The sequence below is a fragment of the Nomia melanderi genome, chromosome 3 (genome assembly GCF_051020985.1).
Source record: "Nomia melanderi isolate GNS246 chromosome 3, iyNomMela1, whole genome shotgun sequence".
NCBI classification, from domain to species: domain Eukaryota; kingdom Metazoa; phylum Arthropoda; class Insecta; order Hymenoptera; family Halictidae; genus Nomia; species Nomia melanderi.
Genome location: NC_135001.1, coordinates 10279274 through 10297376, shown reverse-complemented (window position 1 = coordinate 10297376; position 18103 = coordinate 10279274). Strand labels below are relative to the sequence as shown.

The 18103-nt window shown below is 33.1% G+C and overlaps 1 protein-coding gene across 8 annotated transcripts; it reads left to right on the top strand.

The window, feature by feature from the left end:
* The first annotated feature begins 309 nt into the window (after positions 1-309).
* LOC116431749 (muscle, skeletal receptor tyrosine-protein kinase) lies at positions 310-17989 on the top strand. 8 transcript variants are annotated; one of them, XM_031987595.2, is made up of 11 exons: positions 310-512; positions 3454-4254; positions 4341-4529; positions 13128-13340; positions 13667-13755; positions 14060-14200; positions 14705-14867; positions 14960-15240; positions 15359-15532; positions 15937-16095; positions 16500-17989. In XM_031987595.2, exons 3-11 carry the CDS (start codon positions 4472-4474, stop codon positions 16800-16802), a joined length of 1581 nt encoding a protein of 526 aa, XP_031843455.1. In that variant the 5' UTR covers positions 310-512; positions 3454-4254; positions 4341-4471; the 3' UTR covers positions 16803-17989. The 8 variants fall into 8 exon arrangements, with proteins under 8 accessions (XP_031843455.1, XP_076221426.1, XP_076221427.1 ...); XM_076365311.1 differs by adding an exon at positions 3017-3126 and having other exon boundaries at positions 3670-4529; XM_076365312.1 differs by adding an exon at positions 2956-3126 and having other exon boundaries at positions 4045-4529.
* Positions 17990-18103: the final 114 nt, after the last annotated feature.

The following is an 18103-nucleotide window of genomic DNA, read 5'->3' as shown; positions in this document are numbered from 1 at the left end:
GTCTTGTTTACTTCGTATGGATCTTAATATGAATTTTAAAGTAGAATTATACAAGTTGCAAAAGTTCTGATACAAAATTCGATTAATGGGAGTTACGATGACTATATGCTTTTATTTCAAATTATGGTAACTGCTATTATAATTGCAGTGACATAAAATTTTAGAATTGCTACGTCCTATCACACACTGTGTTCATTGTAATTTTATATGCAGCAGTGTTTATTATGTATATAGCGTATAAATTAGATTTCGAAGCTCGTTATGCATCTGGCAGCTAATGTTGCTGGCAATGTTGGTGGAGGAGGAATAGTAGATTAATATTTATTGTGTGTCACCGATTACAGTAACAATTGTTGGATGGAACGGATCTCTTTGTGCAATAGAGTACCACAAGTCTTCGAAACTTTATTTCATCTTTGTGCTGTGATTTTGTTGTCGTTCGTAGTGTGTGGACGAAAAACGAAGGAAATGATCGTGTGATTCGGTATGAAGAAAAACATAATATACCACTGGTAATATCACTGGTCGAATCGCTTATTTAATAATCTAATTTCGAAATTAAATAAAGTGAATGCCTGAAAATTATTAACTAAAAAAATTATAATTATAATTCTACCTGAGGATAATTACAAATGAAAACAATTTAAAAGAACTTCTAATAAAGTTCAAACTTTATAACAATCAATTACATATGATTATAATTATTACATATGTATTTCGTGCTATTGTTAAGCTATAGATACTTCAAAATATATCCAAGAAAAGCTACTTATTTAAAAAAAATGGAATGGTCTTCTTTAAAGAAAATCTTTTTGTTTAGTTAATTCATTTAAAATTTTGCGAATGGTGGTGATTGAAATACACGTATTTCCTGTAAATGTTTTTCTATAAATAAATGGTGGGTTTGAAACTTAATATTACAAAAATATTATTAATATACAAAATCAGTGTCATTGTTAGTTGTTATTATTTACTTCTACATACATTTAATATTATACAAGATTATGTCTCGTTTCGGCCAAATATTAGGAAATTCATGCCTTATCCGTTGTGTTTTCATATTCCGCGCTTTAATATCATAAGCTATATCATGAGTATTTATGTCATAAATTCTCTCAAAAGGAATCCAAAAAATGATTTGTAAAGTGGGAAACAATGATAAAAAGACAATGAATAATATATGAGCGATTCAAAACAAATGCAAATGGTTGATTTACATTCGTTTTTTCCGAGACTCACTTGGAATGATGAATAACGTAAAACGGAACGTTAATTTTTACGTTGCGCTGATTAAACGAGATTATACGAATGTCCATGATGGAATTTGTGTGGTCGTGACTGGGATTGACTTGTTTATCGCGATCGGGAGCTGAAAAGTCAAGTTATTCACGAACAGCTAACTGTGGTGGGGAAGTGGCGCTCGGTTGAAGAGCAGTGTATCAAACTGATCGTGATATACACTGGTTAATTATTAGTGTCGTAATACGCGAATACGACCATATAAATATGCAAGCTGCGTAACTTCACGCATTCGCAGCGAAACTGGGTGCTTTTCAAATTTACTGAATTATTTCAAATAAACATTTATGTAATATCAATTAACTGAATAATTTCCAGACGATTTATTAGTTCGGACAATGAATATTTGTTGTCCACGGGAAACTTAGATTTATCCAAATTGTTTATGTTTACTTTCTTAGTAATATCGATACAAAATTTATCGAGATATCATGGATATTATGCAATAGAAAATGTTATGACAATAATATGAAAAAATATTTATTAAATTATATATTAAATATATTAAATTAAATTAGATATGAAAAATCATAGTTATCAAGCACAGTTGTAAAATATCGAATGCACTAATTTATACTAATAGAAAATAATTTATGAATTGGAAGGTAGTGAATTGACATATATTTAGACAATGTTTTTGTCATTTAAAAGTTCTTTTATTTTTGTTTAGTAATACAATTGAACATCAGAAAATAGATTCGTAATAAATTTTTAAAAATGTTAAAATATTTATCTCAAATAAGTAAGGATTGATGCAAACAAACGCGAACAATAATTTATTCGGGTCTTCGTCTTGTCTTAGGAACACAGATTACTAAAACTGTTATTTACTTTATCCAAAGAAGACAGTGAATCTTTAAAATTCGGCTTAAGGTTTCGGATGTTCTAGCTTATTGGACACGTCATCTAATCCTACTACCGAAATGGTTAGCATACGAAATTTTCTCCCTTAGAAAATTCAATTTGTAACTGAATATAAATGTTCCTAATTAAAAAAAAATTATGAAGCATTCGAATCTTTTTGATACATACAATAAATAATTATAAAGAAATAAAATTGATTAACAATGATCAAAAGTGAGAAGTCATAATCGATTAATCATAATCAATCACTTTAATCTGGTATATAATAATACCGTTTGTTTGTACAATTAAATAATTATAAACGAACGTTAAACTCTCAGCGACAGATAATCAGTAACGAATTGTTCATTATTTGTGCAAATTGTTATTCCAAGCTGTGAATAATGAAACACATTAAACAAATATTCACAAAACCCAGTTCTGTTTTATTAGACAACTAAATTTACAAAACACAGATTAATTCCTCTAATCAGTCAATTCCCAAAGAAATCACACAGTATGTATCTACTTTCCAATTCTCTTCTATCAAAAATTCTACTTCTATAAGAATTATCCAAGATACCGACCCTAAATCCTGATCCAAAGTTAATTGCTCGTATAGTTTCTCCAAGTTGGAAAAATTAGACTACCAGGGTCTACCACCTAAAAAATCTTCCTACCTAGAGATTAGACACCTCAAGTGCCGTTCTTCGTGGTCAATTCAATAGCAAGTTTTAAGAGGATAAAGTAACTTTTGTCCCTTTAATGGTTCAGATTGCCATTCGCGTTAATGAAAATTCATATTGTCAGCAGGGAGTTAATATTTTCAATATTATTCATATTTTCATCAATACACTTTATAAACAAAATGTAGCCGATATTTCTGGTGGCACTAACCTAGCCATCAAGTCGTGAACAGTACACCAAGCTCGGTGTCCATTCCGCTTAGAGGACGAGCCCACAGGAACAAGATCTCCTGCCAAGGTAAGGTGGAGCCGTTAGTTGGCACGTGTCGGAGATTAAAGCTCAACAAGAGACTCTACCCTTAAGTCGGCTGAAAAAGCGAAGGAGATTACCGGGAAGGAGATACCGGTCGCTTCTCTCTTCCCGATAGCGTAGGTCGAGCCACTGCGGCGGCAGCGGCGATGATGATGAACCGTCTGCTCGTCTTCTCTCGCGTAAATCCTTGGGGCCGCGGGCACGGGGCGCGTGAGCGTGCCACGAAAATGGCCGCGCGCGTGTATGCGTGACCGCGTTTCCCTGTGTATGGGAATGCGAGGGAGTCGAATGCGGTCTTTAGCCGGTCTTTAGTTTCGAGTAAGCGACCGTCGAAGATAGAGAGGACTCTCCCCCGACTTATCCTAGCGGGCAGCGGGTTTCCTCTTCCGGCTTAACTCTTCTTCGGCCCTTGGTCCCGCGCTACCCACGGAGCCGCGCTCCGCCCTCGGATCCGCCAGTTCGTCGCACCCTTCCGATCGGACCGGATCATCGTCGATCCTGAATGATACTTCCACGATCTGATATAAGGAATCGCTGCGAACATCAGGAACCGATCCACTCAGCGTGTCGTCTTCTTTTCTTCATTGATTTGAAGTATTGCCGCTACAATTGGGACTTTGAATATCATTCTGGCAACACGAAAAATTGGAATTCCGAATATTATCCTGGCGACGCGGAGGATTGGGATTTCGAATACTGCGCTGGTGACGCGGAAGATTAAAAGAGTTTACCAATGAGTTTTGCGCCCGATAAAAGAAACACTTGCGAAGAATGGGGAATATTTCACGCGACGTCGCGTCTTTCATTCCTTTTTATGTTAGTTTGAATAATTAACGTATTAAGTAGGTTTGAATGGAAAAGGAGAATCGATTCTGCGTTATTGTCAGTGATTTCTGCGTGAAGATCGAGCACCGACTTTTCGGTTCACGGCGTCTACGCACGGAGAAACGGATTCATTGGACCAGTACGATGAGGACGCGAAGAGACGCGTTATTCGTGGTTCTTTTGCATTGATTTGAACGTTTCGCGCATCGAACGCGTTGGAATCGGGATTTCGAAGGATTCGATCAGTGCGATGGATAATTGAGGAGATCTGTGCCGTCGTTTGAGGATGTGAGTTCCTTCGATCTGTTGTTATCGCTTATCTCTCGTTTCGTTGTGCTTCGAATGGGTGATTTGAATTTCTGAAAAATCCGAAGATTGACAATGGAGCATGAAGCAAAGTGCGGGATAACGGGTGCACGTTAAGAGAAGAGCGCATTAGAACGTTGGGAGATCTTTTTCTGGAACCGGGGGTGGTTTCCCTCCATTTTGGTTTCGCCGAGGAGCAATGGAACGACGCAGAGTACCGAGAAGGAGAGGCCTTTCCTCCGCAGAAAATCGAACTGGTAAGTAAACGAGTATTTGCATGCGAAGTATTGTAACGAAAATGTTGACATTTATTTTTCAGTTGCATTTAAATTGAAGAAAAATCCCTGCGGTTCGTGTTTTGGGAAACGTTAGACGCTAGCGTTGAAATTTAAGGAACGAGCAATCTCGAATTATTGGAGTTTAAATTAATAACATGAAAATATGAACATAAATATGAGATAAATAAATAGATAATAAATAATGAGAAATAGAAAAAGAAATTTCGAAAACGAACGTTTTGAAAGTTGTCGCAGTAGATCTTCACCAAGCGCGTAAATGTAGATTATAAATTGTGTCTATATTTTATGAATTTTTGAAACTGAGCGTTTTCATTACGACATGTTGTACTTATTTATTTACTTACTCGTTAAATGTATAATTCGCATAATTCCGTGTGCGAAGATAAGATATGGATTTATCGATACACTGCGGATCTTCATGCAAAAGCGCATTCTTTTGAAGTAAATATTGGAAAATAGGAAGCAAACAGAAACTTATGTCTCTCTCGGTGGATTCTGTTCTGTGAAAATTAAGATGCAAAGTTCAATGGATTATGTTTCTTTATTTCATATCATTTTGGCGCAGGAACCATCAAAGGAAGTTGTAATGTACATTCTTTTCGTTAAAAAGATAAAATTAAAATAAAAAATAAAAAGAATAAAATATTTTTGATTGAGAAAATAAAGTATCTTACAAATTAATGGTTAACTTCAGATGACTTAATAATAATTATTTTTTAAGAAATATTACATGAATTAACATTGAAGAAAATTCAATGATCTTGACATTTTGAAAGACATTATTTTGAAATAAATCCTTTTATTGCAGTTCTATTTTTCTTCTAAACAAATATATTTCTTTTCCATCTTTTCGTGTCATTCAAAACAACGGCTGTATTTTAGGTTGTTTTCTTAGATGACTCACCCTGTATAGCTCCTTCAATTGTGTGACACAATGTTCTTTTTTGTTGAATGTAAGTGTATTTTTTCTTGTACATTCCAGCTGACATTAAAATGCATTTGAAGGTGTACAATATTATAACATTGACATAACCTTTGACTCCCAAAATTACAGTCAAACATAAGATTTATTTCTATCGAGGTCGTGGAATTCAGTGACGACAGATAAGAACCGTAAAAATGACAGTGGAAAAGTCGTAGAAATTTGGAAAAGCCAAAAGAAATATGATTATGGGATAAAAATATTGATATCGTTTGAATTAGATATAAGATATTTTAGTTGACACACTCTACATTCTTCCTGTTGTATTATAATCTGTCATATTCATCATAAAGTGATTAACAAAGTGCAAATATAAAGAAGAAATATTAGAGACAACAATTTCTTAATCTGTTCACCATCATAATGGTTGTTAATTACTAACATTAAACAAATTATTGAAAAGCCATTCTATGGGGTTCTATAGGGTATCCTATAATTGATGATGCAACTGGGAAAAAATGATTGTTTTACAAGGAAATATTTATCATAGTAATTATAAAATACATGTACCATTAATTTTAAAAAGATTTTTGATGAAAAACACTTTGATATTCTCAAAGAAGGTTCAAATTTAGAATTGATTTCCCTCAACTAGAAATTTTTAATAAACAAATTTGAATCTATTATTGTTGCTCTTTATTCTACTACTTCTAAGCTTGAAATCATCTTTCTTCGAGGAGTAATAAAATGTAATCATGATATACGTAAGTTATATTTAATCGAACGATAATAATAGAGAACATAGAATCTCGAGTATATTACGCAACAACAATTTCAAAACAAAAGAACCTAATCATAGAATTATTAATTGCTGAGCGCAATTACTTATGAACGTGATACAAGAATATCGTAAAGAGAATATAAGTATTCCTTGTGAATTTAAAAGTAGTTCTTTTATGATGTAATTACTGTAATTATAACAGCTTTTAAAAGGTTGCTTTGTGTTCTAGAGTTACATTAGGAAATATTATTAAATACATTTGAAAGTAATTTTGAACACAATGGATGATTGATAAGAAAATTATTATACTAATAAGTAGATTATAAATTTGGATACATTTGTAATATTTCTTAACATTCAATGAACAAATAAAAAAAGAATTTTAATACAATTAAATGGTAGATTTATGTTATGATTACAATAGAACTTCTAGTATAAAAAATAAAATAATATGCAAATTTTCTTTTCACAAATTAGTGTCTAATATTGGAGGTTAGCATTAATCTTCGTAGTACAATAATAAGATTGTTATAATTTCGTACAGATTCATGTAACTTCATTCGATTCTAAATTTCATCTTTAAATGACAAGAATATCATTGTATCATTGACAAAATTTTAGTTGCAAGTGATTAAACGATTCTATCTGTATGTTAAGAAGAATAATATCTTTGTCATCTAATGAAACCATCTAGGCTTATGTAATAGACGATTAGCTTTAGAATTATGAAAATAGAATCCATTTCACTACTCAGCGGTTACTATGTTTCTGTTCTTTGTGCTACCATTGCTTCATGTACCATTTTGACTATGTTCTAATATTCTTGATGTTATTTAATTTTCTTGATAAGTTTTATGATATTTAGATGTAATATTTCACGATACTTTACAATAGATTCAACTTTTCAGTCAACTTTTCACTAGAGTTTTATGTTAGCATCTCCACTGGAACAAATGCTAAGCACATCGTAAAAAACAAGACCAGCTGAAAAACTGACCCTGTTTTTGTGACTTGTGACTTATCTTTAATATCGACATGTTCGACCTTCCGATAACATTAACATAAGACGATAACCACGTGTCCGAGTCCTCCGGCAATAATAATGGAGTTAGTTTTCGAAGACTGTAGCATCAAGTAAACAAATAGAGATTTAATTCAATATCTATAAGAGTATAAATAATGCAATCATACAAATAATCGATCCCATAAGTACCAGTACACAAATTTGATATAGTAATAGGAAATTTATTTAAGATTTTTAACATTGATCTCCAGTGTATACTTGTAACGAAATTTATAATATTCATAATTACAACAATCGTAAAAGGTTTAAATATAAATTTCAGGAAATTTATTAGAAGAAATTGAACACGTAACTGTGTATGAACAGTTTAAATTTAATTTTCCATATTTTATTTCGAAAGTATTTTAAACGATAAGTTGATTTAATAAAATTATACTAGTAACTTATGATTACAAATTGTAATGATAATTTAATTTATTAATTTAATCATGAACTGCAGTAAATGTCGCCATAATATGGTTGGGATTTATTGTATATACTTAGTAAATCGTTTCGATTGTAAAACAGAGTAAATAATATCCATCGCAGATAATATGAGTTTCCATGAAATGAGACAGTGTTAAGATTATTATGGATCTTCTGCTTGTTTGGTATCAAGTTGCAAACAAATAATATTGATGACACAAAGGAATTGCAAACACATTACTCATCGTTACGATAATCCTGCGAATGTCTCTACTCACTCCATTATATTTTTGCACTTCTGCCTGGGTAGACCCAGAATTAGCTGAGTGATCCTTTAAGAGTTCAATTGCACAAGCAACCTTAAACATCGTTGAATTCAAGACTCTTATGCAATATCAAGCTTTTCGAAGAAAATTTCAAAAGCTGTACGTTAAACAGAAATTTTTGAAATGATAGAAAATTTTTTAGGAAGTTTTACTTTTACCCTGTCTCTATGTTTTTCACGGGAATATTTCCTTTTAAATCATTTAAGTCTGCTGAAAACCAGTTTAAAAACTTAAACTGCTTGTAACTTTATATTGACTATATTTATTTATTATCATAATAGGACTTCATATTACTTATTTTATTAAATGTGAACGACTTTAAAGATGTTCCTTTTCAGAACTTGACTTCAAGTAAATACTATGTCTTGAAGTATAATATCCTGGACAATGAACTGACCTTTAATTCTAACTTTTCATAAAATAACGCTGTATCTCCTCGAGCCTACAATTATTTCTTCAGAAATGAAATATGATCAACAGTCTTCATACATTATTTAACGAATCAAGTTTAATTATGATATTATTAATCTACTAAAGCCAGATTGTTCAAACCGCATGCTATGAACAGTACCTTTAAAAAATGCTCTTGTTACATTCAAAACACGAACACAAAGTACTAACTTTTAAGAATTGATTAGACTGTCATTACATTGCCAAAAGGTCACGTTTATAATTTGTCCGAAAAATTTCGGAAAATTCTAAGCATATGCATGAGAATTGAATTACCACACACGTGTGCCATCTTTTTATCCAGAAGCATACGTATCATGAACGATCTCGTTTCACGAGGCACGGTTCGGTTGCGAATCGTGTATTTCAGAGGATGAACCGCCCGCGCCTATAATGCCTCTATTGTCGTCTCTGGCCTAAACCTTGGATTTGCAAATAAACGGTGGCTGAATACATTTATCGCCGACAAATGTTCTCCGAGGTTTCCAAAAATATTGAAACTGTGATAATGTATTATTATTGAATACATCAGTTAGCGATCCACCATTTTCTGTTGAATCGTTTTTCAAATTAAACACACATCTCATACCCCGTACCAAGCCGAAGTATTCAATTCAGAATGTGTAAATTGTCTGTTCAATTTATTGAAACAGAATTATAGGTTGTGTATTTAATCAATCAATTTTTGAAAGAAATCAATACTGGAATTTTTTTACGTAACCAAAGTCGCCATTAAACACTAGAACTATCAGACAGTTCAAACTAACCTATTCTTGACTTCTTCTTTTTGCAGTTATTGGAAAGATAACACGATTCTCTGAGAAACTACTGAAGAAATTGGTTTAGCAATACGTGAACACAATTGTAAATTACTAGAAATTTCAATAGATGTACTCTGACAGTTCCTACAGAAAAATTTCAAATACTCAGTTTGACTGCTCGGCAGTTTTAGTGTTAAATAGTGTACAATCTTCATTGAAACAATTTTATTCTGAACCAAACAATATTCAAGATAACGAGAAACGTAGTTTCCTTGGGTATAAAACGGTTCTCTTTAAAAAAACACTTGAAATCCATGCCATGTATAAATTTCATTAAGAAACAGTAAGGTTATCCCGATGCGTGCGTCGCGCGAAGATGAACAATATGAAAGTGGGATGCAGCTCTTACAACAGATTTTTATCCTTTCACATTCCTTTGGGTTTACGAATTATTAACAGTTTTTAAGACTAAGTTCTTCGTACTTTTGCGTCGAAGCATGCATGATATCGCGGGTCATTTGTTCAGCCATCGACAGTTTCAACGTACCGCGAGTAACTTACAAAGGACAGAGGTCATCAACGACGTAGGTAATATCTGATCATTTCACGAGTAATGTCGCCCGTTCAAGCCAACGATTAATGCAAAATGTTGACACTTGCATTTATTTTTAATCGCTGGTGTATTGTCCATTGTTTTTTCATCATTATTCTCCATTATCTAAATAATTTTTTGAATTCCTTTTGAGAGAACTTTTACCTGCACTAGTCATTATTATCTAGTTATTTAATACTAGATTTACGGACATTTCCTGTACAGCTTGTTCTATCGTTCTTAGAAAAGTTAATATTCTTTCATTTAGATGTTGGAAATTGGAGGTTTAAAAGTAGATGATTAGGATACATATTTGCGTAATTGCAACAATCAAAATCAGCTCGAACATTTGTTTAAATAGTGTTTATCCAATATGAGCCGAATTGACTCGTTCCGTAAATATAGTATTAATCGTTTGAGTGTCACGGATCTTCGCAAAAATTCTGTCGAAGAAATTGAATAACAGTTTTCTACTTTCACGTAAAGCAATTCTAAATGGCGCGATCGATCCATTTTTCTACTTTTAAGGAGGTAATGGAAAAGATATAAGTAAATAATTAAAAGGAAAATACTGGTATTCAAAGTAAAGCACATCTCTGCTTGTTAAGTTAATAACCTTTTTCTTTATAAATACACTTCTTAGATATTTAATATTAACGATCTTTTACATTCTTTAGTAAGTACGCGCTACCATAACATTTCATTTGCCACGGGCTCTGAATGCTATAATTTAACGAACATTGTTTCCAAAGTTACTGACATTTTTAGACAGTGTAACGGAAAAATGTGATCACACCGCTTGCCAGTGAAACGGTCGACGATTCAAAAATGTTGCAATAATTGGAATAAGCGATAATCGTTTGGTTCAAGGTCAGGGGAATACGGTGTATGAGGTAAGAGTGTAAAAACGAGCATCATTAGTGAATCACTGGTCTACCATGATAACACTTTATCGGTCATGGAAAAAAACAACTGGAAAAATCAAAAATTACTATTAGAAACTCATTTGCGTCTATCTGTTCCCTTGACCTTGCAGTTATCAACAACCATTTACTTCGAGCATTACAATTTTCTTTTTTGGAATTAACATTTGAAATCAGTATTGAACGATTGAATTCCAAATATCGAACATCATTTCTAGCAGGAACTTTATTTATATCTCCACTGTACATTACAATTTGTCCAGGATGGACATTTGGTAAATTGTTTTAGTAGTATTTTGGGATGTAGCACGTAGATGGTTTCTCAGCAGAATACATCTATATAGTAATCGCCCTTTTTGTCACTTTGACATGGTTGACTTTTAGTTGTTTTAAGGTGGAATTCTCGTTAGCTATATTTTTCGTTAGGTATATGAAAGATTCGATGATTTGAGCTTCAATGTATACTAGTGGAGGTTTTGATTAAGGTTTTTCAGTTATCGTTGTGGTGCTTTCTGTAGTTTTCCCGTTCATTTTTATCAGAATGCCGAACGGATTTTCAACCGGTATGCTGTTTAGCCATTTGTTATGCTGCGTGTCTATTTCATCTAATAAATTAACAGGTACACAGATTTTTCGTTTCTTCGTTGTATCGCTTTTGCTGCTTGTAACAATCAATTCGTCAGTTTCCATTAGGTTTGTCGTATTTATTGAATTTTTATTTTCGCTTTTTTATCTAACAGAGTAGTTCTCTCCACTTTTGATAAGTTTTAGCTGGAGGTTGCCTTTTTGTACCATTTGAAGTTTGAACTTGCCAAACGGCAAATTTTTCTGTCACTTACATTAGCTGCGAGTGAGTGGAACAGAAGTATACAATACAATGATAACCGATAGCTTCACGTAAACACGTCTGTTCACTTTGGATTCTCGGGTGAGACTTCTAGCAGGAATAAAATCAATAAGAATCATTTTGCGCCCATTAATATTTCCGTTAATATTTTTAAACCAACGTTTTACATTTTTATATATAGTAAAGTACTAAAAAAGATGTTATCAATGTGCAATATACACATAAAACTAACAAAAAAAAAAAGAAAAGTATCAATGTACCAATACTTCTTTAATCCGATATACATTCTACAACCGATTGCGACAGCTTTCCGCCAACATGGCGGTCGGTTTTAACGTACTTAGTAAGTAGATACGTCACGCCTTTCGCCCAATTCTTCGAAGTAGATCGTTCGTGTTTCAAGAAAACCGAAACGCGGGTGGACTCTGGAAAAAGAGTCATTTCATGAATACGGCAAACCTCGTAGAGATGCATAGGAAGGCAATGAATACGGGGCGATAATAGGTACACATAGCGAGACTCGTTGTCGGGGAGCGCTGACCGCAGAGATAACGCTTTGACCCGTTACAAGCTTCAAGCACGAAGTGAATGCCTGCACTGTCTCTTCCAAGCCTGGTCACAATCCAAATACGTAGCCCTTTTTCTTACCGATTCACCCTTTGCGCGGCGTCCACCCCGCTGCTGCGAATTTGACTACCTTCGCTCGCAGATGGATTTTAACGCTAAAACTACCGAGCAATTAGAGTGACTTATTTCCAATCTTTTATAAAATTTAGAAAATTGTGTTTCTTAAGATTCGAAGGATCTCCTAGTCTTGTATTTATGCAAACACACAAGTTTAAGCAAAATAAAAATTCTGAAGTGGCTCAATTTGACTGGGTCAGTAATTTTAGTGTTAAACTGAATCCTTGACATTGCACAGTCCCTGATCATAAAAATTAAGGCCACTATAGTTTTTACGTCACTTTCTTCACGGCAATGGTGGCCCTAAATGTTTGATCAGGAACTGTATGACTACCGAGCAATTAAATAGAGCTTTCTTAATCTTTTATGGAAACTATAAGAGTAAGTAAATATAAAAGTAAATTTAATTTTATATCAATTCTTATATTGTCCGGTTAATCAGTTTTTCAACGTTTGTCTTTTCTTTTCTTTCTATTTCCACTAAGAAAAATTGATCGTTTAACTTGTTTACATTTATTTAATAACCACTTATGTGACTGGTTACGATAGGAATAGAAGGCTTGTAGGAATGTAGTGTTAAATTATACTTTTTGCATTTTGCGTACTTTGTTTCTTGAAATTGTCCGACATTCAACGTATCGATCAAATTTGGAACATAACTCGGTCCAAACTGTTCGGTCCACCCTATACATTTCGATTTCCATAAAATCGTGTTTGTTTAGTCGTGTGCAATTTGTAAACAAGTAGACGGAGTTCCGATAACGCGTAAACATTGTTTCAGAATTATCTGTGAACGCAACCGCTCAACAATCGGAGGTAATACTGCTGTTGCCTATCAATGGGTACTCCGAAATAACAGGATGCAAAGATCGGCCCTACATTTGCGGAAAGGAAGCAGCCTGCCGTAGTTTCAAGAACAACACATCGACGTGCGTGTGTCCGCATGATTTGTCTCCGCCGACGAACGATCTGAAATGCCCGAATCGTTTGATAGGTCAGACTCAAAACTAGTTTTAGATTCTATTCCACGAATTTTGCTTTTTTTTTAATTAAGAAAATTACGTTTCTTCAATTATTTTACTGTAGCTAAAAGAATGACAGAATACTTTACGATGTATAAACTAAATATATATTAGTAATAGTGTAAACTAAAGTGGCAATGATGTAAACTCAATATTCTTTTTTACGTTTTCGTTAGACCTTTGTAAAATTATAATGAAATAAAGTACAAAAATATAATATTCACATTTTTATAGTAAACTGTTTCGTTTAACTTCGAAAATTGAATGATAGATATTATTTGTTTTATTGAATTTTTAGTTCCCCTAACTCCGCGGCCTATACCCAACATAATACCTCCAAATGGTAACTCTACCAATGGCACGACGGCCCTTCCTGAAGCTGAACAGGTGTGTACATGGAATAAATACCTTGAATCTAATGTGTCGAATAATTAATACACAAAATGTACCTAAAGTGTAGATAAAAATTTGAACAAAAGTTCCGTTTTGTAGAGTACTCTAAAAAGTCAAAGGTTTGTTGATGACTTATTTGTTGATAGGTCTTTTAACGAATTATTTTTGAAATTACATATTTTTATTATATTATGCATTTTAACAAACTGGAGGCAAAAGCAACGAATAATTTGTTTTTTTATAATAATAATTTGGTGGAAGTAAAAAAATTGATAATGTCTTTATCCTATTTAAACAGGTAGAGCGTTCCAGACAAAGGGTACCTGAAATAATAGGAATTGTTTTAGCTTTCATCGCGGTATTAGTAATTTTGTTGAGTATAGTATATTGTGTGAGAAAGCGAAGCTATAACATGAAATCTCAAAGGAATTCCTTAGACGTAAGTATGGAATCTTATAGAATTAATAAAAGAAAGTAATATAAAATAGAAATAATGTTTAAATGAAAGATACGAATTTTTTGTTATTAAACATATCCACATACAGTTACATTTAAAAGAACCATACAAATTCCATACACCCAAAAAGTATTTCATTAATTTTATTCAAAGAGCTTCTAACAAGTTTGGAACACCTTTATGATGTTTTCCAATTATAAAGTAAAATTTCTAACTTTTACTCCACTTTGAATTCAGAACTCTTTGGAAAAGGAGGAAATTGCCAATCAGAAATTTAATAAAATCATAAATATTGCTTCCTTTTTCAAAGAGTTCTGAATTCAAAATAGATTCAAAACTGTGCCTAATTATAAGACAAGAAATTTCAATTTAATTTTATTTTAAGAAATCGTAACATGTTAGAACTGAAAAATTCCTATAATATAATACTTTCGCTTTCAAATCGCGACTAAGTATCCTCATAAATTGAATTTTTATGTTCTTCAGGGGACACCGATGAATCTGAAGAAGGGATTGCTATTAGCAAATAAGTACACGCCTAATCCACAGTATTTCAGTTGCGCATCACCAGAGGTGCCGATTGTACAGCGCGAATCTCTCATATTTGTACAGGACATTGGCGAAGGATGCTTTGGAAAAGTATATAAAGGTAAACATCGAATGCAATTCACCTACACATATTCTGCCCTAAGTACTTTTCATTTTATCTTTGATCTCTGAGCACGTGCCTTCATTTTACAGGAGAATTATGTGTCGGTGACTCGAAGGAAATAGTCGCCATAAAGGTCTTGAAGGACTCAGCGTCTCGCGAAGTTGAAGAGGACTTCATACGAGAAGTTGACATCATGTCCACATTTAGACATAGTAACATTTTATCCTTGAAAGGGATAGTTCCTCGTGACCCTAACAACAGTCCGTGGATGGTGTTTGAGTACATGCCGTATGGAGATCTCGCTGAGGTTCTCCGATCAAACACCCAACAATTCAGGTCTTCGAAACCTGGTTTGCAACCTTTGACCCAGGTATATCTTCTTCATACTTTATTTCATTTTAATCTTGTATGCTTATATATATATAATTTTAAATGAGTAGTTAATTTAATTAATTAATATAAATTAGAATTTATATTATATGTTCCAGGAGTCTCTACATTGGATTACAATCCAAATCGCAGCTGGCATGACATATTTATCGGGTCAAAGATTCGTCCATCGAGATTTGGCTTGCAGGAATTGCCTCGTTGGTTCAGATTTAGTCGTCAAGATTGCGGATTTCGGGATGTCGCGAGATGTGTACACTTGTGACTATTACAAGGTACAACGAGCAACGTATTGTGCATCACACATTTCGTAGTATACCCTTTATCTACTGCAAACCTATTAATTAAATTAATCGGCTTTTCGTTTTTCAATGGTCAACAGTCGGTAATCTGTTAAAATTATATTGGTTTAAAAGAAAAGAAATCAGAACGGCATTACAATATTCCCTTATATTTTGATTTTAAAATTACAAAGCTTTGCAAGCGAAAACATATGCTTCTACGCGATGACGAAAACTGTATTGGTAGTTAGTAAGTGGCTGTCTCGACCAGGAGCAGTAGATAAACTGTATTCAGCAGTCAACTGTTTTATCACATGTTCAATTTTATATTTAATAATTTCAATAACGTGGCATGAATTACACAAACATAAAAAATAACGCAAATTCGTCTGTTTCAGATAGGAGGATCCCGACTATTACCGGTCCGCTGGATGTCTCCGGAAAGTGTGATGTATGGACGCTTCACCCTAGAAAGTGATGTGTGGAGCTTCGGAGTTGTTTTATGGGAAGTTTATTCTTTCGGCAAACAGCCGTATTATGGACACAATAATGAAGAAGTAAGTAAAGGAACTTTCGTTTCATCGTTGACTGAATTCATTACGTGACCTCATCTCTTAACACTAGAATTACCGGATACGTCAAAATGACCTATTCCCGATTTCTTCTTTCACCATTCTGAAAAAGATGTAAATGCTTGTTTGAAAAGTTATTGAAGTAGGTGATTAAGTAATACTCGATATAAAATACGAGTCAATTGAAATCTTAATAAATTCACTGTTACTGTTTTTATAAAAAAAATTTAGAAAATGTTAATTTAACTGCTTTGTAGTTCTAGTGTTACTACTTCGACATTTATTGATAATAATAATAATAATATTGTATTTAACACTCGAGCTAATTTTGAATAAATTAATTATAAGTAAAAATATAAGTATGACACTATTCTCAATCGCTGTTTCAGGTGGTGAAACTAATATTCCAAGGTATTATGCTCATCCCGCCGGAAGGATGTCCGCCGTTTGTCTGCCAATTAATGCGGGACTGTTGGAAAACTGACCCGAAAGACAGAATTAAATTTGCAGAAATATTAGAGAAACTCGAGATAGCTCAAGGTAAATCCATCCAGCAAGGTACCTTACCAAGGCCACCGCAGGGACCTGTTACCATTCGAACACCAGACGTGTTGGATCCTGATGGTTACTTGTTGCCAGCACCGGCAAAACCGCACGAATATTTACAGACTCTGCCAGCCATATCCGATTAGCATATTTATCACAAGCCCAGCGACAACGATATATCGTTATAATTATATATAACATTTGTACGATTTTCTAATGTCCAAAATATTTTTCAACGCTACAAATTTCTTAAAAATTGAGGTTTACCAGAAAAACAATATTCAGCGCTCAGAAGTCTACAATGGTTAACTTAAATATTGTAAAATATAAAAATATTCAAATTTGTTAACAATATAATCTGTAGAAAGTGTTCGGTAACGAGCGACAGAACATTTGATAATATCAGATGAAAATCAAAAGTAAAGAAAACGCACCTTCGGAATCAATTAATTACTTTTTAATTGGACTGGCAAATTAAACTTTTAATATGCAATACGGTATACTTAAAATGCGTATAGAAAACTGGAAACTATCGGATTCAGTTGTGTCAAAGCAAGTGCATGAAATATTATGCTTTTGTTGATATTATACCATTTTATTTAGAAGAGGTAACCTAAGGAACTGTGATCCTCTATTTTTGAATGATATGTTGATTTTGCCTCGTCCGTGGTACAAGACTGATGTCTTCATAAATGTATTCTTAAATGGCGGAATCTTTCGTTTTAACTTTATTGTTGTTAAGCTTCTTCACGTGCAAAATAATGAATATTTAATGTCGCAAAATGCACAGAACAAAACGTGAATATTGTTGCAGGATATTCATATTTTGGATAAAAAAGAAACAACTATGTTTCTTCCCACACCACCATCCAATTGTATTATACGGTATTCTAATGAAAAAATAATCGTCTCAGTCCATAATAAATTCGGACGAAATTGATTTAACTTCATTTATTCTCTGCTAATCTATTGTGACTGCAAATACTGTAATGACAATTAAGATGGTGTAATAATATGATAAAAGAAAACACATATGACATCAGGGAAATTATGAAAGTTCAACGCGACGTACTTTCATTGTCCAGAAAATAGTATTAATACTTTATGCTTATTAAGAATGTGTAACATATATCGAATAATTTATTATTAATTAGAAAATAATTATTTGTATATACACATACGAAATACGAAATATTTTAAATACTCTTCACAAATATTATTTCTTTTTTTCTTTAGTATACGAATCATTGTATCAAACCACGTGTTTTAATTGTATACTACGAACCGCATATATCATTAAAAAAAAATTCACGTTTTCATAAACACAATTTAACTGGAATAAAATTATATTCAATACTCGTATGTTTCATCCGTCATCTATCTGAATCGAATTCTGTCGAACACCGTCGGTAACGTCGAACGCGCGGAAGAGATTGAAAAAAAGAAG